This window comes from Populus euphratica, unplaced genomic scaffold (assembly GCF_000495115.2).
Source record: "Populus euphratica unplaced genomic scaffold, PopEup_1.0 scaffold25.1, whole genome shotgun sequence".
Taxonomy (NCBI): domain Eukaryota; kingdom Viridiplantae; phylum Streptophyta; class Magnoliopsida; order Malpighiales; family Salicaceae; genus Populus; species Populus euphratica.
In genome coordinates, this window is record NW_011499851.1 from 697,266 (window position 1) to 722,332 (window position 25,067).

The 25,067-nt window shown below is 32.7% G+C and overlaps 3 protein-coding genes across 4 annotated transcripts; 2 read left to right on the forward strand and 1 right to left on the reverse strand.

Annotated features, from left to right (window-relative positions):
- Positions 1-1,740: 1,740 nt before the first annotated feature.
- On the reverse strand, positions 1,741-5,249 carry G3PP1 (putative glycerol-3-phosphate transporter 1). The gene is made up of 3 exons (XM_011020018.1): positions 5,064-5,249; positions 2,906-4,019; positions 1,741-2,620 (listed from the first exon to the last, which is right to left on the reverse strand). The coding sequence occupies exons 2-3, from the start codon at positions 3,948-3,950 to the stop codon at positions 2,055-2,057; spliced, it is 1,611 nt and encodes a 536-aa protein (XP_011018320.1). The 5' UTR covers positions 3,951-4,019; positions 5,064-5,249; the 3' UTR covers positions 1,741-2,054.
- A 10,768-nt stretch (positions 5,250-16,017) lies between these two features.
- Positions 16,018-18,780, forward strand: LOC105121406 (luc7-like protein 3). 2 transcript variants are annotated; one of them, XM_011020028.1, is made up of 8 exons: positions 16,018-16,180; positions 16,302-16,430; positions 16,626-16,665; positions 17,238-17,313; positions 17,399-17,599; positions 17,839-18,045; positions 18,124-18,497; positions 18,592-18,780. In XM_011020028.1, the coding sequence occupies exons 1-7, from the start codon at positions 16,138-16,140 to the stop codon at positions 18,454-18,456; spliced, it is 1,029 nt and encodes a 342-aa protein (XP_011018330.1). In that variant the 5' UTR covers positions 16,018-16,137; the 3' UTR covers positions 18,457-18,497; positions 18,592-18,780. The 2 variants fall into 2 exon arrangements, with proteins under 2 accessions (XP_011018330.1, XP_011018329.1); XM_011020027.1 differs by having other exon boundaries at positions 18,124-18,776.
- Positions 18,781-20,526: 1,746 nt separating this feature from the next.
- On the forward strand, positions 20,527-21,469 carry PEX11B (peroxin 11B). The gene has a single exon (XM_011020026.1). The coding sequence runs from the start codon at positions 20,656-20,658 to the stop codon at positions 21,337-21,339; it is 684 nt and encodes a 227-aa protein (XP_011018328.1). The 5' UTR covers positions 20,527-20,655; the 3' UTR covers positions 21,340-21,469.
- The last annotated feature ends 3,598 nt before the right edge of the window (positions 21,470-25,067 follow it).

The window sequence follows — 25,067 nt, forward strand, 5'->3', positions numbered from 1 at the left end:
TTCTAAGACTTTTTGTTTTTTATGTCATTAATTTATTAATTCATGCTATTTATATTTTTTATTTTGTTTAAATTACTCATTAATTATAATATTATTGATATATTTTATCAGATTTTTATGTAATTTAATTTTTTAATTAAAATTATCAATATATAATTAATTTAAAAATTATACTTTTATAATTTTTCTATCCTGAGGTTAAACATTTTTTATATATTTTTGACATCCACGCTTTTTAATAAGTTCGAGACAAACAACTAAGGTTTGGAAATGAGCTTTTATATCTATACGTGATTTTGTTTTTATTAAAACTGGTAATAAATTGAAGTGCTGAAATCTTAGCCATGGGAGTTATGATCAGCACAACGTTGTCGTTTCTTGGAGCATGTGAGACCCCAAATACTTGAGGAACAAGTTACTAATTATGACCGTTGAAATTATAGTAATGGTGTTTTAATATAGAAATGGCAAAATCATAAATTTTTCCTTTTTTTTTTTTTAACTTTAGCGGTGACACAACTGCAGAAATGGCATAATCATAAATAATTTGTAGTTGATAAATATACCAAGAATAAAGAAAAATATTTTTTATATATATTCTTTATATTTAGTATTTTTTTTAATAGAAAACAGCCTATTTATCATTTCTTTTTATCTTTATTTTTTTGTAATACTTTTTAGTTTTTTTTTTCTTTACATTTTTTTAAAAAAATATTGTTTCATATTCTTTACACATGAAATATTTATCCGACGAGATGTGCCTTTGACCTGGATAATGGTAACATCAGACTCTCTCTTGTTATTCGATTACATATACAGACCAAGCATTTTGTCTTTCCAGCAATTTGTTTTCCTGAGATCTGTTTTTCCGGTGTACCTCTTTCCATAGCCTCCATACCAACATCAAATGACGAGTGTTACAGTGCTCGCCATAGCACTGTTCACAAAGCTACCTCAGATAGCCATTCTAAGAGCAAGGATAAGCTTGTTAGAGCAGCGCGCTGGTATGCTAACTTTATCATTCAGGGTTCAAAATCCAAGTTAAAACGATTGAAGTTTTTCCTTTTCTGGTGAATATATCAACCCGCTGTAAATCTTAAGATGAAAAGGAAAAAAAATAAAAAACAACTGTATCTTTGGTTATCGTTCCAACCTTGTACCATGGCTTCTAGGTTGGTTTCTTGAAAGAATTTCTTTTCTTCTCCCTCTTTTTTGACTAGGATATCCAGGCAAATCTTTTGTTTATAAAAATGGTTTGGAGTTGTTTTCAATAGTTCTAGCGTGATAGAAAAAAGGATCCATTATTCGTCCAGCTCCATTCCTTCGCCTCCTTGCTCCCGTGTGGATTTTGAATTTGTAACAATGATTTTGGCCATTGATGCTGAGCTTACTTAGAAAAGGCAAGACCGGAGAGAGTCTAGCCTTTTTATTCTTCACTAAGGAAAATATCCCCAAGAGTTGGCCAACCTTACAGAAATTTCTTACGAGAATTGAATCCAAATCCTAGTTGAGCAGGTGTATAGCCAAAGTTTTACTACTGACCCCAATGATCCTTTGAAAGTGCAATTTGATGCAAAGAAAACAGAAGCCAGCCATATAAAAGCACCTCATTATTGGTGCTCCAAACAATTCCCTCTTGCTCATTTTTTAAATCAAAAGCATCCTGCAATTGTTCATCGGAACCCCGCATGCAAAACAGCAGTCGATAGTCTTAAGAAGTAAGCAGAATCTTAACAGCCCTTCTGGGTGATGTTACATTGCTTAATTGATATGTAACGTATGAAAGAATGTACATATACACAAAAAGCATAGGAGTACAGGACAGACCATGTCTTCCCTCCATTTCTTCTTCCTACCTCTACCCCCGGTCAAACTAATTCATGGAGAAGGTTTAAAAACAATCCTCTCTCATCTTCATCCCCATCAAGTGATTTAGGTTTAAAAGCATCCTCTCCCATCTTATTTTCCTCGTCATTTTAATCAGCAGAGCTCATAAAACACTCTGAAAACCACTCACAAATATAGATATAACCCCATTTACCTCCCTCCATAAATCACACATCAAATGCAGCTGCTTGTTCTTTTGATGCAAGAGATCCTTGAGACCTCGATTCAGCAATCTTTGCAGCCACTTCAGCCACAACAAGTCTAGTCAATAGTAGACCTGCAACTAGAGCTGCAGCCATTAACATTGTGAAAACTGCACTCCAGCTCTTAGCAGAAATGTAACCTGTTAATAAAGGTCCGATTGCAGCTCCAACCGAGCCTGTTCCATCTATGATTGCCGTAACAGTTGCCAATGCCCTCGAGTTCCCTTTCAAGGAACTGTGAGTTCCCAAGTCAGCCGAGACGGCTGTTGTTATAAGAGCATAAGGACCGTTCACAAACATGCCAGTAAGAAGCATGAAAGCAATGTTTAGACCCAAGGAAAGGTGTCCATAGCTCCGGTAGAAGAAAAGAGCAGGGATGGAACAATACATGAAGCTTGCTGCTGTAATTGCTCTGGCATCGAGGCGATCAGAAATGTGCCCAGCTAAAATCCCCCCAACCACCCCTCCAACATCAAACAATGTTGACAAGTTCCCAGCAGTTCCATCCGATAAGTACTTTCCGTCAATGGCTGCAAGATCGATGAGAATTCATGAGACCTCACCATGGATACTAATATGCGGAAAAGCAGCAAAATGAACACATTTCCCAGTTACAAAATGACAAACACCAATATTTTGGATCTAAGACTATGAACGAGTATATTAGGATGTTTAGAGTTTCGACCAGAGTCATTGAAGTCTCATGAAACCAATGAATCTCATGTTCTCCCTTCATGTTTTTAGCACATTAAAGAATGCTACACAAATTCAAATTGATCACAAAAAAAAAAAAAAAGCTAAGCAGCCCATTTTACCTGTTTGGCTAATGTAGAAAGGAAGCCAGTAGAGAAAAGTGTAGGCCACCAGTTTGGCAAAAAATAGGCAGAGAGCAAAGGGCGCAACTCCAGGTATTTTCCATGCTTCAATGAACCCCACAGCTTCCTGTTTAACATCAGCATCCGATACCAAAAGGGGCTCTGTAACTTCCTCCCCAGCATCCGATACCAAAAGGGGCTCTGCAACTTCCTCCCCTGCTTTATTTGGAGAATCCAATTCATCTTCATCTTTGTCAGCTCCAACAGCCTCGGGACTAACAGGCAGTAGTGCAAACACAAGCAAGCCAGCAAAAGCAATGAGGAGACCAGGCAAAACAAAGGACCAGCCCCATCCATAGCTCAACATTGCAGCAGCAATCAAAGAGCCTGAAATATTCCCAACAGAAGTGTGGGCATTCCATATACCCATAATTAGCCCTCTCTTCTTCTTCCCAAACCAGTTACCAACCACTGCAACCACTGAAGGCCATCCAGTTGATTGGAACAGCCCAGCAAGCATTTGCACTATCAAGTAATAGTAAAAGTTATGCACATTTGCCCAAAATCCAACACCGAATAATGAAGTAAATATACCAGTTCCAACCATTCCTATTGTCAAAAGGATCCTTAAATTCATTCTATCACCCAGATGCCCTGAAAAGTACATTCCCAAGGCATATATAGCAAGGAAAGCCAAGTCGAGTTCACCAAGCAAGGCTGTCCCATCTGAGGCATTAAATGGAGCCCAACCATCTCCAAGTTTCCATGAAAGACTTTTTCTTTCAACTGGTTCACTTAAGTAAGTAATCCTCCATGGGACAAACTTCAACCCCACCTCGGAAGATTCTGGATCAAGGGTGCTCTTGACAATGCTCGTGGTTTTCCGAGCAGCATGGTAGCTAGTGTATGCCAAAAAAGTTAAAATCAAGACAATGGCTTGGTGGGTACTGTAGGAAAGCCTTTTCTTCTTTATGCTTTCTAAGAATCGAATACCAATAGGGGGCTTCTTTTGGCTTCTTTCAGCTGCTTCGCGAAACGGACCCATGAAAGGATTCTTAACTCTTCAAGGAGGAGGTAGGGATTCAACTTCCTCTCTTAGAACAAAAGCAGCACGCTGCAGCACAGATAAACAACAACGTTTAACATTTGTTTGCAATCATAACTTGGTAACAGCAGCAAAAGGACAAAAGCACTCAAGTCTGGAACTCTTCTTTTATAGAGTTCGAAGTGACTCTTTGCAGACTCATGAAATAGAACATCACGAACTTCACATACTGCATACATGCGTGAACTCCGAACAAATGAGACTGTATTTTCTAGATCAATTCCTAACACACAACCCAGCTCTGAGTATTATACAAATTTATATTTTTTATACTATTGTCTAATTATATGAAATAATTTCTAAATTACAGAAGTTATTTCGGTCTGATACAAGCTTAACATAACTCATAGCAAATCAAACGAAGAAACTCAATTGACACAACTTGATAACTTTTCATTGTTGTATAAGAATGATAAATGAAAAAAAATACTCAAATTAAATTTGCATCAATTGAGCAGAGGAGGAATTCAATTACAATTTTTTTTAATAAAAAAAAGAAACTCTCAAACTCTGTCAGTTAATATTTGAAAAAATAAAAAATAAAAAATAAAAAACCCCTGAAACTCTCTAAAAGCTACTGATATCTCCAGTTTCCAAAGTTACTGTTACACCTATGTCCAGAAACTATTTTTAAATTCGGGTCGAGTAAAAGCCGTGTTGAAGAAGACAACAGAAGAACCATGCAAACCAGGAAAGACCATCTCTCAGGAAAAATTTCAAACTTTACTTCTGCAAACACAAGACTTGATAGTCTATGTATCCACTATATTATAACAGATTGAATCCAGAAAAAGAAAAAAGTCCACAACACACAACAACCAGAAACAAAAATTCAATCAATGGAAAAACTGATCAACAATCAGACACGAACCCAAATTTTTCTCTGGCAGTAAATTTTCAGTTCAACAAAAACCCATTTCTCAAAATCAACTTCTAACCACTCTCTCCTTGAAAAAAAGAAACATCAACAATGAAATTAATAACCAAATTTCAAAACCGAAAATATGAAAAACATACACGACTAAACATAGAAACTGAAGAGTAACAACATACCCTGTTTTGGAGTAACTGAGCTCACAGGAGATTGTTGGCTGTTGCTTTCTCGTTGTAGAAATCTATCAATTTCTCTCTCTGAAAATAAAAACCACCCCTGCTTCCTTCTCTTTGTTTCTGATTCTTAACGAAAAAGAGACGCTGCCCCCTGGTTGCTTATAACGAGTGGATTCTTAAGCCTGGCGTTAACGAATATTTTTCTGCTTCTTCAGTTGTCGACTCTGTCCTTGGCTTCATTTAGCTAAAAGTTGTTTTGCTTCTATTTTATTTTGTGTTATTTAACGGAAATGCCCTTGACTAACTAAATCTCTCCGGATTAAGGGAAATGGATTAGTTTTTTTTTTTTTTACTTTTATTTTTTTTAATGATAGTATTTATTAAGCAAAAATTAATCTTTTTTCATTGTAGATACCTCACACCCTTTTTAAAGGGCTGGACTAGTTCTATCTGAGGCTTGTCGTTATTCCTTTCAACAAATATGCTTCGTGAGGATAAAAATTATTTTTTTATTTTTGTGGGATATAACAATGTTTTAATTGCTAAATTAAATAAGCAAAAATTAATCTGAAAATACTGTTCTGGTTACAATTACTCCTTTATTTTTCTTTTTTCCTCCTCGTGCTGCATTAAAAATGACTCTTATCATTTTCAAATCGTGTTTATGTGATTTGAAAGCAATTGATTGCAATCCAATCGGTCTGATTTCCTTCCTCGGGTGCACGCGCGGTAGCCTCTCTCTCTTTTTTTTTCTCCCTTTGATTTTTTTTTTATTATTCATTTTATCTTTTAATATTTATCTAATTTTAAATTAATTTTTATAAATTAATTTTATTTTTTATAAAATTAATAAATTTTCAGACAAATATTTTGATATTTTATTTATATTTAATTTAAGATGACATTATAATTATTATTTTTAATATCTCAAACTAAAGATTTTCTTAAACTTATTCATGCTTTTTCAGGTAATTTTAAGTTGGAAAAACACTCAAGCAGAACTCCTCTTGCTAAATAAAACTTATTATAATCAAAATTATTATTAATAGTGATTTTTTTTATCCGCTACTAAAATCCAATATTATTTTGTTTCTTTTCTCAAACTATAAACCTAAAAATAAAAAAATAAAAAAAAAATTTAGACCAAAATCTATATATTTTGAAATTCTAAATATTAAAAAGATCTAGTTTTTATAATTTGAAAAGTACAGGAACTAAGTTCAATTTTCACTAAAAATCTTAAAAACCACTCATCTCTTCATTTTTTTAATTTTGATCTTCTATCTTTTATTTTACTCTTCCTTAATAATTTTAGCTAAATTAGCATTCAATTAGATCTCTAATGAAGAAAAGGGATGGAAAAAAAACTCACAAGCACAATAAAATTATAGGGTTTGTCAGCGTGTGTATCTAGTGTGCCGGGGAACAATCTAATTTTTCTGGTTACTGTTTGAAAACATGGTGTTCCATGAAAATTAAAAACAATAGTTTAAGTTTAATTTATGGTTTCAAAATTATTTTGATATACGCTTGTTAAAATTAATTTTTTAAAAAATAAAAAATATATTATTTTAATATATATTTAGATAAAAAATGTTTTAAAAACAATTACTAATCCACCTCCAAATATTCTCAAAAACCTTTTTAATAATAATTCTGTAAGATTGGATTGGCAGGTGAGTTCAGATGCCCCAATCACGACTTTGCAGCCCTCCTGCCTTCTGTGATGATGAACGCGAAGCTTCAGTCCAGGACCACAGAAGCGAATACTTTTTCTCTCTTGCTTGCATGATAAGCTGGTCTCTTCGTTAGGTGTTCTGGTCAGCTGATTACTCAAGACATCACTTTCTTGACAATTGACACAGTAATTTACAAATAACTTCAGAATTAGTTGTTATCTGGATTATTTTCCTGGCGGGTGAAACAATTTTTTAAAAAACTATTCAATGTATCGCTAACATATTTTCTAAAAAAAAAAAAATATATAATATAACCTGTCTATTTAGTAAGTTCAAAAACAATATACACAATCAAGGAAAAATATATAATTTGTTTAAAAAATATTTAAAAATAATATTTAAAAAAAATACTGAAATGATAATATATTTTATCAACTCGGATCAATCAAAATTAATATGTAAAATCTGCGATTTGATTCATTAGATTGTGACAACGTTATAAAAAATAAATTAAAAAATATATTGAATTTCAATTCTCAATTAACATAATTTTTTTAAAAAAATTAAAAAAAATCCAAATTAACATGGTGTAATTTGATAAACCTAAATAATGAGATTATAATAATACAATAGAAAACAAATCAAAATAAATTATAAATATTAGTTTTCAATCAATCTAATATTGAAAGAATGTGATTAAAAAAAATCAATAAAAAATTAAAAAAAAATTCAAGTCAACTTGTCAAATCTTAATTCAAGCCATAAGACCAAGATAATTTAATAAAAAAGAACTTGGAATAAAATATAAAGTTTAATTACCAATTAATTCAAGTATTAAATGATAAATTTTTTTAAAAAATTAATTACAAAAAAAAACTTAATTAACTAGATTAACTTGCAAAAACTCGTAAACTATATTATAAGATTAGATAACCTTAAAAAAATAAAAGAAAATAAATAATAAAGTAAAATCTCTAATAATTTTAATATTAAAAAAAAACCTTCATTTTTTTTTTAAAAAAAAACATATTACTCTTCCAATCAAATACTTTACAAGAAGAACAACGGTGATTTCTCACCCTCAATTAGTTCTGGTTACCAAGTAGAGGGAAAAACGAAAACTTAAAGCAAAAGAATTGAATGAACAGAGGACTTTCTTTGTTTTGCGAAAACCACTTTTCTATTTAATCCAGAAATCACCCAAAAAACGAAATAACTAGAACAGGACTTGACATCCTCCGAACGTAAAGGTCCCAGCTCGAAATCCAGAAGGGCAGATTAGTGAAGATGCATAAAATTATTAAACAGGACGCTTCATTATTTCACAATCGCAGCAGGGCTATTCTTGTAATTCCAGCAGCAGCGCAGCTTATCAATTAGGGGCCGCGGGAACGCATATTCGCATATCCAAAAAGAATTATACTCAACGCGCGGAGAATATCCTCCGGCCAAAATACTCCGTGGCCTCGTGTCCACGTGGAAGTACGGAAACATGACGTGGCGAGATTTATGGATGCAGTAGAAGAGGGTGATGGGTGCACGTGGCAGCTGGCACTCGTTCATGGTTATGCAGAGAATAGTTGTCTGTTTCAGAAAGAAGACGGAAACTTCCTTTTCTGGCTTGTTTCGATGCCCATTATTACATGGGAGCTTGTTTCTACTGTATTGGTCTGGAGGGTAATGGTCAGGATTGTAGGGGCAATCCCACTCGTTCCTCTTGCTCTTTATCCTTTTGTCTGATCAGTTTTCTGATAGCAGAGAGCTCACAATTATCGAGCTTTGCGATTTGAATCCTATGGAACCGCGATTGAATTAACGTCGTAGGTTGTCATTTTTTAGAACTTATATAAATTGAGAATGGTTTTGAACACGCGATTAAATCCACAATTTCTAGACTGTGGATTGTGTGTGTGGAATGCCGGAGGTTTTTTAGATGAGGAGGGAACGAATTGATTTCTCTGTTTTCTTTAGCTTTTGATGGCAATCACGTGAAGATATCCAGAGCATTTTAAAGAAAACAAAAACCCTTTTAAACTATAAGAGAAATCGTCAAAGTAATTTAAAAATTTAAGATTATATGTGAGTTTATATGTATAATTTATATTATTTTTTAATATATTTATTGAATTAAAAATTTTTGAGTTTAAAATTTATATAAGTTTATATTATCCTATATTTAATTTTTATCAAATAAATAAAATAATAAAATTTAAATTTTTAACTATTTTAGTTATTAAAATTTTGATACTATATTAAATAATTAATTTAATTTAAAATTTAAAATTGTTAAATAAAGTATGATGATATGGTTTATATTATTATTATCTGAAGATATTATAATTACGTTACTTAAATTTTATTAAAAAGATTTGAACACCCGATGAAAATTAGGAGGATCAGAAGTCTAGTTCATAGAACAACCTGCACCTAACAACCCTAGCAAACCAATCCGCTACACTTTCCGCACTTCTAATAGCATCTAAAATTATGGCATCAGGATGCTGTGCGAGAAATGGTTTGAGATCCTCCACAAAATCATCCATCTCGCATTGAACAACTCTATTAATAATAATAATAATAATAATAATAATAATAATAATAATAGAATCATTAATTATTTAGGTGGTGGTCAAGTAATAAAGACTTGGAATTAAGGGGTTTGCTCCCTCTGTAGTTTCAGGTTCGAGTTCTTGGTTGCTCATATGATGGCCACTGAAGGCTTACATGGTTGTTAATTTCAGGACCCGTGGAATTAATCGTATTGCGCGTAAACTAACCCAAAAACTCACGTTAATCTAAAAAAATAATAATAATAGAATCACAGCACTGTCTCCAAGCACCTAGTCACTTGCTTGAAAAGGAAGAACAAAGGAAAGGTCTCGGCATGCCCATTTGCAGCACGCAGGATGGGGCCTTCTGTACCATGCGAGGAAGGCCGCTTAGATAAACCGCCGGCCATGTGCAAGCTACTGTTTGTTAAAAATAGCGTAATTCATAAGATCACGAAGGTATCAACTTATTTTTAAAAAAATATATATGTTTGGAATACTGCAATTTAATTATATGTTTTAATAGTGCAACCTCAAAATAAATACACCCAACATGTTACATGTTAAAATATAGATAAAATAAGATGTGAAGATTACGTTGCTGGGAAATAATGCAACTTGCACAAATATTTTAAACATTCATTAATTTGGACAAATTGCTTCACATTTGTTCTTAAATATTCAATAGATTGTTCTATTAAAAACAATGTAATCTTAAAAAAACATACGTTGTTTTAACAAAAGCAGCCTATATATTATATAAAAAAAACTAGGTTAATACAAACACAATTTATACATTACTTTGTTCTAACACACAATTCATGAACATGTAATGTTTAACCAAACCAAATATTTTTTTGTTCTGTGCTAGTTGCCAAAATTATTTTAATCAGCACTATTTCTTTTTAAATCAATTAAGTTCCTCGTTCAAAAGTCAGGCACGCCACCAAAGATATAATATTTTTTTGTTGTTGCTTAAACCGCGCTATGATTTGCCACATATAGCGCACGTTCTTCGACATAAATAATTTGTGAGACGTGTAAGAAATGTTCTTTCTAAGTTCAACTAGTTTATATCCTAAGAGTAGTGATGGCTTAATCAGACACAAAAGGAGGTGGGTCTTTTTTTTGGCTTTCCTAGCTCTAGACAGCGATAAGTCAATTCCTGGGCACCACATATGAGGGCAGTGGTGCTGGTTACATTAATCCGAACTTCAATTTGCAGCCAGGGAAGTTGAAAGTTTTAATATTGGCCATGGATTTATGCCAATCAATTTCCGTGATGGATGGCCCTTATGAGCACAGATACAAGAAAAGGTGGTCCTCTGTGTTAAATGTTGATATATAGTAGATCCAAATTTGGATGAAGAAGAAGACGAAGCAGGAGTCGTGTATGTATGTAACTTCAATGGGCTGGCTATCCAAAAACATTTGGATGATGATTGAGGTGATTGCTGGATTGGATTCCAGTCGAAGAGATATACGTAGATAGCCAAGTCGTCTTGATGCTGGTTTGTGGACAGGATTGCTTTCGTTAATGGCAAATCGTGTTCCAACACGAACATGGCATCTTCATTTTTCAATGAAATTATTTTCGAAGCTGGTTACATTTTTTCTCCCCCAGACAGTCTTTTTTCAGTCAGCTTTTAGACCCGTCGTGCAATCCTTGGATCAGCAAAATGTTTACTTGTAATTACTTTGATAGCATTACAATCAGAGAGCCGCGGTTTGTGGTGGCATTATAACAAATTGTTCTCCTCTTCTTTGACCAATGCTTTGAGTATGGGCGGATCTTTTATCTAGATGAGAAAACCACAAGGGCTATTAGAAAGTGTTGAAGGTTGTGGCAGGATCCGTGGTTGTTGGGGTTTAGATTCTTTCAATTGGGTTGGTGCACATTAGGTTGCTGAGGAATATTGAGTTAACCATTGGTTAGAGAAATCTAATGGGTTAATGGTTTGAAATAGAAATGTAGATGGGTTTTAGGTGACTAGATGAGATGGATTTTCAGGTCTGTATGAGAGAAATATAAAGCTAACTATGTGGTAGTTTGATGGTTAGATCAGTTCACTACAGACGTGTTAGTAGTGGAAGACGTGAGAGTCTACTGAGTTTGTGAAAGAGATGGCTGATTCGTGGAGGTAAATAGGTGAGGGCTAGTCTTGGTGAGGGGGTTGGCTAATGATAGTGTTAGTTTTTGGTTCCAGTGGAGGTGCTGCCAAGAGAAAGACACGGTGGAAGAAGAAGATAGTAGTGAAGAGAGACGCCATATGTGGTGGTTGATTTCAGCTTTAGGTAGGGCTGTAAGTTTAATGGAACAATAAAAAATTATAAAATGTGGTGGTGCATGCCAACCACCACATTATATTGATGAATTTATTATATGCTCATAAAGCTATAGAAACTGTACTTTTTATCAAATGGATTTTATATATGATGAAATTGCAAATAGTTTAATGAAATAATTAAAAATACTTTATATAAAGTATTATTTATTTCATGATATAATAGTAGTAGTTAAATGTACAATAATGATGATAATAATATCACCTATTCTTTCTTTTTCTTCTTTTCGTCACCTAAGTTTCATTTCTTTTCTTTCAAATTAGGTCAATTGCAAACCAAATTAGATGGCTCACTTTCAATTGGTTTCACGTGGAGTTCTTGCAATGTCGGAGAAAAAAAAATGGCATTCAATTAATGATCAGTCTGATAAAATAAAGTTTAATTTTTTTTTTTGATTTAGAGCAATTGAAGCTTTAAAACCCAAATTTAAAGCTAAAATAAGTATTCATAGATTGAATTGGACAAAAAAAATAGCTTTCGTATGTAACACATACACTTGGGCGACCACAACTTTCAAAGACAACCTTCCTTGGTATCATTTGATTCTTATAGGCGTGATCTTCCTTCCAAGACGATGAGTGCACACATTGAAGCTTTGATTTGGCTTTGGTGGCTTATTTTTTGTTTTTTTGTTATTCTTCTTTGCATTTTCTCTCTTATTTTCTTAGTTCACACACCTTACTCTCTTTAAAATAGCAAAGTGGGCTATTGTTATTTTTTTTATGTTAAATTTGATGATCTAGCTTTTTTTTCAAAGTCATCATTTAACATTTGATTAATTGAAAATTGTGCTTTGTAATTTTCTTGACTTGTTTTTTATAGGATTAACTCAGTATCATGACTTGGGTTGCATATTAACTTAGGTTGTTTTTTAAGTTATTTTTAATTATTTTTTTAAATTTTATCTTTTAATACCGGGTTAGTTGGGAATTGAGCTATGTGATTTTTTTATTTTCTTTTTATAGGGTTGTCTTGATATTGTAACCCAGGTCGCATGTTTGGAAATCTAATTCGAGTTGACTTGAGTCATTTTTTTAATATTTTTTTTCAAGTTTATCCTTCAATATTGAGTTGGTTGGAGGAAATCTAGTTCGGGTTGACTTGGGTCATTTTTTGTTAATATTTTTTTTTCAAATTCATCTTTCAATATTAAGTTGGTTGGAGATTGAGTTTCATGATTTTTTTTTTAATTTCTTTCTATGAGTTTATTTCAATCTTATAGCCCGGATCATGAATTTCATAAGTTGATTCGGGTCATCGGCTTGACAAGCTAACTCGATTGACTCAAGTATTTTCTTGTTATTTTTCTTAATTCTTTCTAATTTCATTCTCCAATAGTAGGTTACGAATATTGCAAGTTATTGAAGGTTAGCATATGTTGATCTAACATATCATCATCTTGGTTTTTTTTAAAAAAATATCATTAAATATATCACCTTTTCAATATTTAAAAAAGGTATCATCCAATGTGCATCGGATTTTAAATTTATGATAAAAAAAATTCCTTTTAAATAAGACATTAATAATGCGTAGGCTTCTTTTTTTTACGCTAAACAAAAAATTCATCCAACCTACAACATAGCACGAGTCAATGATGTAGTATATACTTAAAGATCTAAAGTTTTTTTTCCTATATGCTTTATTGTTCATATGAATACTAAACATTTATTTTTATAATTGAATCCTTCCATGGCGTAATTTGATTGAAATAGGCAAAAGATTAAGGAGAAAAAATTCAAAATTAAAAAAATAAAGGACTGAAATGTTAATAAAAGAAGAAGAAATATGTCTAATCCCACTTTCTTGATAATTTTTTATCTTGGTTCAAAAGTTCATTTCATTTATCTTTTAGTACTTGAATTTTAGAAATGAAAGAGAAAGTCACTAAAAAATAGTAAAGAGAGAAAATCATTAGTTGGATCGTTTTTTTGACAACAAAACTTCTCATTCTCAGTGTTAATAAATTTTATTAAAAAAAAAGAGTTTGATAAAGGTTATTTTGAACCTTCATCTTGACTAGAAAAACAAATGAGGGTTAAAAAAGAATATTTATCCTCAATTTAATTTGGTATTTTTTAGTCATTTTAGTAGTTTTTTTTTTTTGCTTGATAATTTTTTTTTCTTTTTTAAATATTATAGGGGTTGCCAAATTTTCAACCTTAATTTTCTAACTATCATACTTATATTTTCTAACTATTATAGTTGTTGCGAAATTCTGAGAAAAAAATGTCTTTTACCTTAATTTTTTTTCAAAAAATTTAGTAGTCGTCCACCCTTAATAGAATAAAAAAGTCAGGTTGGCTCGGGCTTACAAGCCCATCAAATGCTTATGCTTTTAGGCTTTTTTTGTACGGTTTAGGTGCATTAAGCCATCAAGCTCATACGATTGTCCCTTTTTTTTTTTTTTATCATTTGCAATTTCATTTTTTTATTAATTGAGCATTTTTAAATAATCTAGTTTTATAGGAAAATAAAAAAAAGCAAGGTGTTTTTTTTATATAAATAATATGCCTTTTTTTTTAGTATTTTTCTTCTTCTTTGTTTTTTTTGTTATTACATTATATCTTTTCAATCTCTCTGTTTTACATCTTTTTAACATATACATTTTTTTTTATATTTTTAAGTAAATTCTCACTTTTTTATTTTTAATTGGATGATAATTTTTTATTGGTTTGGGTTTTAAATTTATTTCTTATTTTTATTTTTACATCATAGCTTTATTTTTTAAGTAATGATTTTATTAGTCAATGTATAATTTTTAGACAAGTGCCATATGATTTAACATAATTAGTTGAATCGAATCCACAAAAGATTTTCTTACAAGAAAAAAATTCCACAAAAAAAAAAAACAAGGGAAAACATGCCATTCACCCGTTTTAATTGGTTAAATGCATAGATAATTAACGCTTGGTCTATTACATAAAAAATAAATAAAATAACATAAATTTTAATAAAAGTAGCTTTTTATACATATGATCAATAAAATATATACGGTGCAATGAATCTTCATAATTTAAAAAAACATGTACCTGGACTTGTTTGGCCATTTAATTACAAGTAAATATCATATATAAGAACGAGTTTTCAGTAATTAAATCATTATGATATAAGTAGATATTCAGAAGAAAAATAAAAATTGATAATATTATTGATAAATATAAAATTATAGTTATCGTTAAAGATTGTAGGTAGTAAGAATGTGTGAAATATTTTAATATATATTCACTCGTATTGAAAGTAATTTTATATAAATATTAATAATAATCACAATTATTAACAAGTTTAAAATATTTTAAATGAATATAAATTTTTTTTTATTAAATGATATTCTTAGTAAGAATATTTACATAAAACATGCTTGAAAGGTTTGTTATCAACTAATAATAAATAAAAAAAATATAAGCTTATCAAATTATTATATGGTTTGAAACAAGTACTTAAATATTAATATACAAAAATTAATAAGATTATATTATTAAATAAGTAAAAAATAAATATATTTATTTAAAAAATAAAAATAAAAATTATATTATTATATATCTTTACATGAAAGAGATATTTATTTTAGACATAATGACTATATGATAAAAACCTACAAAAAAATATTAATTAATAAATTTGATACTAAAGATTTATCATACAATTAATAAATATTTGTATGATATCTAATAAAATATACATGACCTTCTTTGTAAATGTGGCTTTTCTAAAGGCAAACCTCCTCCTCAACAAAGAGATGTATATTTCCTTCATTAACATATATAAATATCTGTAATATATTAAAATCAATAACATGACTCTCCTAGTAATGTATATATATATATAATCTTTTAAAAGATTTGGAATTCAAACATCTCAATCAATAAATAGAAAAACGATTTGATGTTCAAAATTCATCGTGAAATATATTTAGTTTAATGCACGTGCATGAATTACACTAGTCTTAAAACATTCCACAACTAATTTAATATTCTGAAAGGAAAATATTAATTGACTTTAATATGAATTTAAAATAAAATGAATTTTAGTTAGAAATATATTAAGATAATTTTTTTATTTTTTAAAAATTATTTTTGATATTAATGTATTAAAATAATTTGAAAATACTAAAATATATTAATTTAAAAAAATAAAAAAATTTAAATTTTTTAAAAATATAAAAATAAACCGGGTTTAAAAAAATAAAAAGAAACAAGTGGAAAGTTTGTTTTTCCCGTTTGGATACAAAGGAAAAAGAAAACCGACAGGATAGTTTTCCTAAACCAGAACAGGAATATACCTGTATCCAATCCGAGGAAAGAGATATTATGCAAAGCCGCACCATTCTCTCGTCTTCAAAGATACGACAACCTATCAAAATTCAAAACCAAACCCTAAAAAGTAACAATTCCACTTTTATTTTTCAATCCTAAAAAAAACCTAGAAAAATTAAAAGAAATCCATTTTCAATATCAAAAACCTGTTATTTAGCCTAATATCAGTAATTCGCACCATTATCAGCTCATGGACCTTCAACGAGCTATGCTAGATGAACTCATGGGTGCAGGTAATAAAACCCTAATTTTATTTTTCAATTTCATGCATTTACATTGACGAAGCTCTGATTATTTGATTGATTGGATGGGGCTGTTAATGTGTTTATAATTTTTTTTTCTTGTTCTGAAAAGATCGTAATTTGACGGAGGAAGAGAGAAAAGATTACAAGGAAATAACATGGGATTCGAAGGAGGTTTGTGCTTATTATATGGCTCGGTTTTGTCCTCATGACCTCTTTGTCAACACCAAAAGTGATATTGGTAAGTTATTGTAGCTTTAAGTTGACTAATTTTGATTGGATTATTTTAACTTTAGCATGTTTCTAAATTTTGGAGATTTGAATTCTCATTATATCCGTGCTTGATTTGTACTTTGGTTATTAAGCTGAGCTTTGGTTTTGATAATTTGGAGATTTTTCGCTAATTGGTTTTTGCTCCTTTTGTTTTTGCTGCCAGGACCATGTGATAGGGTTCATGATCCAAAGTTGAAAGAAAGGTAGTTGTGGGTGTTTTGATTGACAATGCCATGACATTGCTGCATTCTAGTTCCAGTATGTTACTGACAAAACGTTCTCTATGGACCTGTTGATGTGTTGCAGGAATTTTCCAAGTGCTGTGTTTGTTCTTGGTTGTTGAGCTTTGTATTATATCATTCGACTCTATATGTTTATTAAATTAACTACCTCTTGATACTGTTGCGTTAGTTATTAATTTGGTTCTTTATAAGAAACTAACTGCTTTGTATGTGTAACTGAATATGAATCTTGGATCTGCAAAACACTGTTGGTGTGATATTTGTTTCTTCTTGATGTATCCAAACTAAAATGTTCATCAGGTTGTTGTAAGGAGAATAATTTGTGCTGTTCAAATCAGTCCACAGCATCAGTGATTTACATAAAGCCTTTTGATTTTATTTTGTTTTGATACTTGTGTTTCTGGTGCATGATTGGTCAAAATTAGGTGTTCTATCAAAGTTTAGTTGGTCTTCTTCATCAGAATTTTCTCATGCTCTCTCCATATGTACTCAAACTTGATCTAATGGCTTTATTAATTATTTTCTGACTTAAGCTTTGAGAAGTCCCCTAGACATGATGCATATCTGGCTAAATTTGAAGCAGAACTTGCTCAGAGATGTGAGAAATTGGTAGGTCTCTTACTTGTTGGTTTTGGTTGCTTGTTATTTGTGATATGTAGTTTTATTTGTTTACATGGGATCCTTTTCTATGCAGGTTATGGAATTGGATAGAAGAGTTAGGCGTGGACGAGAACGCCTAGCACAAGGGGATGAACCTATGCCACCTCCTCCGCTGTCAGCTGACAAGTCTGAACGATTATCTGTGGTGGAGGATAAAATAAAAAACCTGCTGGTGCAAGTGGAGGCCCTTGGTGAAGTTGGGAAGGTGGATGAAGCTCAAGCGCTTATGAAAAAGGTGTTTCTTAATTTGTTTCTAATAGCAGCCCATTCCCCATCCAGACCTGAAAATAACAAAAGTATAAAAACAATGCATTCATGCTTTTATGTTGCAGTTCCTCCTTTAAAGTATGATATTGTGTTAAACCTTCCTTTTCCATTTTTTTTTCGTGAAATATAAAATTGCTTGCCGTGAAATATAAAATTGCTTGCCCAACCAGTGACTTAAATCCTAACTTTTTGCGACTCTTCTAACAGGTGGATGAACTTAATGCTGAGAAAGCATTGATTCAATGCCAGAATGATAAAGTATTGGTGGTTCCACAGGAGAAAAAGATGGCTTTGTGTGAGATTTGTGGTTCCTTTCTAGTTGCAAATGATGTTGCAGAGAGAACCCAGTCTCATATCACGGGGAAGCAGCACATCGGATATGGGATGGTCCGGGATTATATCACCGAGTACAAGGTGAGTTAACTTCGCTGTATGAACTCAGTGTACAATATATTTGTTTGTTTTGGTGAACTGAGAATGTGGAATACACAGGAAGCTAAGGAGAAGGCAAGGGAAGAGGAAAGATTAGCAAGGGAAAAAGAAGCTGAAGAACGGAGGAAACTGAGGGAGAAGGAATATGAGAGTAGGAGGAGTGGTTCAGGTGATAGAGATCGGTATCATGATCGAGATAGAGAAAGGGAGCGGGACAGGCACCGAGATCGTGAAAGGTCAAGGGAGTGGAATGGTAGGGGTAATCGAGATGATTGGAGGACTAAGAATGGAAGGGATGGAGGCAGGGATAGGCACCGTGATCGAAGCAGGTCATGTTCCCCTGTTAGGCATGGTCGCAGGAGGTCACCTAGAAGTCCAGTTCGCCCATATTAGAGGATTATGTTCATAGATATCTGAGTTTAAAATTATATGAGGTAGACTTTTTAATCTCAAAGTTTCATGAACATGTGCTTTTGGAGACTTACGTTAAATGTCATCATGGGTAAAAAATTTCTTGTCATCTCACAGCTTTATTGAGATTTTACCTCCCTTTCATCAAATATTATTAGAGGAGAAAAGGGTTGAGGTAGGTATTACTTAATGCTGTTGTAACTATTTTGTGTTCCTTTTGGACTTTGTTTGAACAAAAATTTTACGCCTTTGTCTCTGGAACATTGATTCATAGTCTAGTGTCTGTCTCCTATCTTTGGTCATTGATGTTCTCATGTACATAAGAGTACAGATTCAAAATATATGCTTGAGTGACACTGCTGCTGAGACCGATGATGGTTTAGTGTCTCAATCTCAAGGTAACAAATAAATCTTGTTTTCTAACATGACTTGCGCCAATAGGTTGACTTCGCCTTACTGTAGAATTTTTTTTTTTTTTTGGGGTGGACGGATTGAAGCTGGATAATGTTTGTTGGCAACTGCTTCTTGGTTGACTAGACAGGGAAAGAAATTTGGGAATCCCAAGTTGTAGTGTTATTAACCAAGCCCCATTTTAATTGATCTTGCATTTCAGTTTTAGCATGTTGATGATCTAGTAGGCAGGAAAGTTCATTTGCCCACTCAATTTGGCATGTACCATTTTCATATGGAACTCAAAGTGACTGGGCTGTGTGAGGGCTTTGCAAATTAATAGGCAGTCTTTAAGGCCAGATACATGTGTTTTTGGGTGGTTATCCGACCTGGAAACCTCAAGAATTCAATTTCATGGAAAACTGATTTTTTGTCTTACAGTGTAGTGGGTACCTTTGGAGTAAAAAATTCAAAAGCCAGGATCGGCCAACAATAGGTAACTGCCCCTTACATAGTTTCTTTTAGAGCCAAGATGTCTCTAAAACTCAATTACTTGGAACAGTTCTTTCTATGCTTGTCTGGAAATCTACTTCAGCGGACTGGAACTGGATGCACTATAACTTGAAATGGTGCGGGAACTGGAGGTAACTTGAACCTATATGAAATTTCAAATAGCATATTTCTGTGACCAGCTTGCAGGAAAGACATGTAATCTGTTGAACTTGGATGGCAGACTTGCCGCTGGTAAGTAAGTTCCTGATGTAATCTGTGGATGGTTTGTGCATGGGAATATTAAAATAAGTTAGTGCCATCTTATTGGAGGTTCAAATTGAACAATGCCGAATTGGAAAATATGTAATGACAATTTGCAGCTTTAATGTGCGACCTTGCATTGTTGAAATAAACTAATGTTGTGTTTAGATTTCATTTGATTTGTCAATCTGATGCTATCGTATCAAAAGGTTTATGATCACACAGTCCTGGTACAACTTGTTGCTTGAGCTTGTCCATGCTAAATCGAGGATTTTTTTTTTTCTCGTTTGAATTGGAAAACTGAAGGATGCAAGTTAGATGTCATTCGGCACATGCCAGCAGCTGCCTCTTTTGTCAGAGATATCATCTTTTGTTAAACTCCCTCGTTGTGGAAGGTGTGATAAACTGCTGATGGTTGCATGCTCTAGCCCTTGCTGGTACAACGCTATTGATTTGTCTTCTCGTTGAGGGCTGTGGCAACGCCGCAGAACTGCAAAAAGGTGGACTTGAAAGTGAGAGCTACAATTTTATTTTACACCTCTTACAGGTCTGAAAGGAATCCACGCTTCTGCTATAGCCAAAATTGTGAAAAATGCAATTGACATTTAATTTGCACAAATAATTGTCAGCTCCATTGTGTTGGGTATAACCTACTTGGTGCCATACAAATAGGGTTCTACCCCACTTCTCACCACAAAATCCAGTGTTACAGCTAAATCATCTTCATTGTTGCTATTATGCAACCGACAATAGCCAATGGAAGCTTCGTCGTACACAAGGCAAAGAGGGCCTACAATCAGACAGCATACAAAAACACTAGTAACACAAGAAAACTATTGGTAATGAGGAGCAAAACGAGGTCCAACCATTTGTGTACCTTAACGGAATTTTATCCATGAAGGACAAAATCTGTGGCTCTCGTTTTTGGTTTTTCATTGTTCTCAAACACTGCTAAGAATAGCAAATGAATAACTTTCCATCGAACTCATCACCATCACCAACAGCAACAATTACCATTTAGCATCTCAGGGCTCAACCATGAATGACACAGTGGACAAGCTGGTCATCTTTCTAGCAAAGAGAGATGGCATAGATAAGCTTGTCAAGACTTTCCAGTATGTGTCCAAGCTTGTTCACTGGCATGTAGAAGCCACCCACCCAGACGCTGCAATGAGATTCAAGCAATGGGAAGTTGCATCTGGCCTTAGCCGGAAAGCCTTCAGAACTGGCAGGTTTCTCACTGGCTTCAATGCTCTAAGAAGAGGCCCTGGCGCAACCCCGACGTTAAAGGTCTTAGCTGTTCTTGCTAATGCAGGAGAAATGGTCTATTTCTTTTTTGACCATTTTCTTTGGTTATCAAGAATTGGAACTTTGGATGCAAAGTTGGCAAGAAGGATGAGCTTCATTTCAGCATTGGGCGAGTCTTTTGGCTACATATTTTTCATTATAGCTGATTTTATTATAATGAAAGAAGGGCTAGAAACAGAGAGAAGGCTCTTAATCTCTTCAAAAGAAGACGGTTCAGAAGATGCGAAAGAGAGCACGAGGAAGATCAGAGCAGAGAGGGTGATGAGGTTGATGGCAGTAGCAGCTAACGTTGCAGATTTGATTATTGCTCTGGCAGATATTGAGCCCAACCCATTTTGCAACCATGCTGTTACTCTTGGTATTAGTGGGTTGGTGTCTGCTTGGGCTGGTTGGTACAGAAACTGGCCCTCGTAGTCATAGTTCCAATGCCTATCAACCAAGTCTTGAAAATGGGAGCAAAAAAATCTCACTTGTGTTGTAGTTGCGATGGAAATTATACTCTTTTACGTGAAAAAATCTTGCAACTAAGTGTTCCATTTTATCATCTTATTGGTTTATGGCTTTACGTGGAGAGTTTCTCAAGGCCTAGCAGCCAAGACTTCAATATGGATGGATTTTTTTTTTTAGGCTTTGGAAATGATACTCTGCAATTATCATATTGGACTAAAATGATTTATGTCATAGAATTTGAGCCTTTGGTGAGTTGAACCGAATGAAATTGACAAAATTACCATGCAAATAACAAAGCAATGGGGTTTGATTTAAAAAACAAACATCATATGATAATTGTGCTTCTAGAAACCATTTGGAAATGTGTTTCATAAAAATTATTTTTTTATATTTTTTTATTGTTTGATGCAATGATATTAAAAATAAATTTTAAAAAATAAAAAATATTATTTTAATATATTTTAAATAAAAAACACTTTAAACAACAATTTTTCCTCCGGCTTTGTTATTTTGATAGTGTTGTAAACTGTATATATATTCCCTCTCTTCATTTGTGCTTTGAAATAAAGAGTTAATTAAGTATAACCTACGAAAAGTAGTTTTTTGATATAAAATTAAATTATAAAGCAGTTGTTTTTTTTGTCAATAATTTAAGATAAAATAGTTTAAGCTGGAAAACAACTGAAAACAGTTAACCGAAACAACTTTTGTTTGCAAGAAGAGAGGTAGTGTTATATGAGGGTTAAATAAGACTAACCCACCACCCAATTTGAATAATTTGGAAAGGGTTTGTTTTATGTGATTGTGTCTGTATTTGAAGCAGATAGAAAAAAAATATCTGATTAGTAGCTGAACATGATGCGTGCGATCTAGTACAATTTAAGTTAAAAAAATACAGATTTTATCAAAAGCAGCTTGAAGCTGCTTTTTCTTTTTTTACTGTTTTTATAGTGGAGGGTTCATCTTTTATTATTCACGTGAATAATAAAAAATATTTTTATTGTTTATAACCGGATCGAATCCGGTCCAAACTTAAATATATTAGATTAGATTTGACTTAGTAAAAAAATTTATTTTTATTTTTATTTTTAATTGTATTTTATTAAAAAAACATTTAATATTATTCAACAACACTATATAAATTAAAAAAAGATTACATGATGACATAATATTTATATAATTTAATTATAATTATAATTTTATTTTAGATGATATTTTATTTAATATTGTTGCACGCTCAAGAAACCATGAAAATTATTATCTTTGTCGGATAAATTTCATACGTGATGAAAATATAAATAGTTTAAAAAAATAATAAAAAATATTTTATATAAAATATTAATTATTTAATAATATAATTGCAGTAGATAAATCTATAATATTTAAATTAAAATTCATTAATATTAATATATATAAAATAATTAAATAACTTTTTTCAAACCACAACTACAAAAATTATCACATACTAAACATATTTTATTCTCAATTAAGTCATTAGATTTGTTCAGGTAATTTTCACAAATTTAAAATTGAAAAAATCTTCAAGTTATATGAGAAAAAAGATATCATTTATTTTACTAAAGAAAAACAAATGGGGGCAGTTAATTTTAACTCGCAACATGTTCTCCTGGTAGGTACCCAAATGCATTTGGGCCAGGAAAGGGTGAGTCAAAGCCTGGTAAGAAGTCGTAGTCTAATCCGCTACACTTTCCGCACTTCTAATAGCATCTAAAATTATGGCATCAGGATGCTGTGCGAGAAATGGTTTGAGATCCTCCACAAAATCATCCATCTCGCATTGAACAACTCTATTAATAATAATAATAATAATAATAATAATAATAGAATCATTAATTATCTAGGTGGTGGTCAAGTAATAAATACTTGGGATCAAGAGGTTTGCTCCCTCTGTAGTTTCAGGTTCGAGTTCTTGGTTGCTCATATGATGGCCACTGAAGGCTTACATGGTCGTTAATTTTAGGACCCGTAAAATTAGTCGTGGTACGCATAAACTAACCTGAAACTCACATTAATCTAAAAATAATAATAATAATAGAATCACAGCACTGTCTCCAAGCACCTAGTCACTTGCTTGAAAAGGAAGAACAAAGGTTGCACCCAAGGCAACGGCCCAGCGGTGGAATGGCGCCTTGCGCCTTCTGCTGTCACGGGTTCGAGCCTTGGAGTTGCATGCCTGTCAGCCCCGCGCTGCCTTACCTGCCTGCTGGGTTTGCAGGTTGTTCAGTGGGCCGTGGGAATTAGTCGTGGTGCGCGTAAGCTGGCCCGGACACCCCACGTAAATCAAAAAAAAAAAAAAAGAACAAAGGAAAGGTCTCGGCATGCCCATTTGCAGCACGCAGGATGGGGCCTTCTGTACCATGCGAGGAAGGCCGCTTAGATAAACCGCCGGCCATGTGCAAGCTACTGTTTGTTAAAAATAGCGTAATTCATAAGATCACGAAGGTATCAACTTATTTTAAAAAAAATATATATGTTTGGAATACTGCAATTTAATTATATGTTTTAATAGTGCAACCTCAAAATAAATACACCCAACATGTTACATGTTAAAATATAGATAAAATAAGATGTGAAGATTACGTTGCTGGGAAATAATGCAACTTGCACAAATATTTTAAACATTCATTAATTTGGACAAATTGCTTCACATTTGTTCTTAAATATTCAATAGATTGTTCTATTAAAAACAATGTAATCTTAAAAAAACATACGTTGTTTTAACAAAAGCAGCCTATATATTATATAAAAAAACTAGGTTAATACAAACACAATTTATACATTACTTTGTTCTAACACACAATTCATGAACATGTAATGTTTCACCAAACCAAATATTTTTTTGTTCTGTGCTAGTTGCCAAAATTATTTTAATCAGCACTATTTCTTTTTAAATCAACTAAGTTCCTCGTTCAAAAGTCAGGCACGCCACCAAAGATATAATATTTTTTTGTTGTTGCTTAAACCGCGCTATGATTTGCCACATATAGCGCACGTTCTTCAACATAAATAATTTGTGAGACGTGTAAGAAATGTTCTTTCTAAGTTCAACTAGTTTATATCCTAAGAGTAGTGATGGCTTAATCAGACACAAAAGGAGGTGGGTCTTTTTTTTGGCTTTCCTAGCTCTCGACAGCGATAAGTCAATTTCTGGGCACCACATACGAGGGCAGTGGTGCTGGTTACATTAATCCGAACTTCAATTTGCAGCCAGGCAAGTTGAAAGTTTTAATATTGGCCATGGATTTATGCCAATCAATTTCCGTGATGGATGGCCCTTATGAGCACAGATACAAGAAAAGGTGGTCCTCTGTGTTAAATGGTGATATATAGTAGATGCAATATATTTGGATGAAGAAGAAGAAAAAGAAGAAGAAGACGAAGCAGGGGTCGTGTATGTATATAACTTCAATGGGCTGGCTATCCAAAAACATTTGGATGATGATTGCGGTGATTGCTGGACTGGATTCCAGTCGAAGAGATATACGTAGATAGCCAAGTCGTCTTGATGCTGGTTTGTGGACAGGATTGCTTTCGTTAATGGCAAATCGTGTTCCAACATGAACATGGCATCTTCATTTTTCAATTAAAATATTTTCGAAGCTGGTTACGAAAACTTGTCAGCTTTTAGACCTGTCGTGCAACCCCTGGATTAGCAAAATGTTTGATCAAAA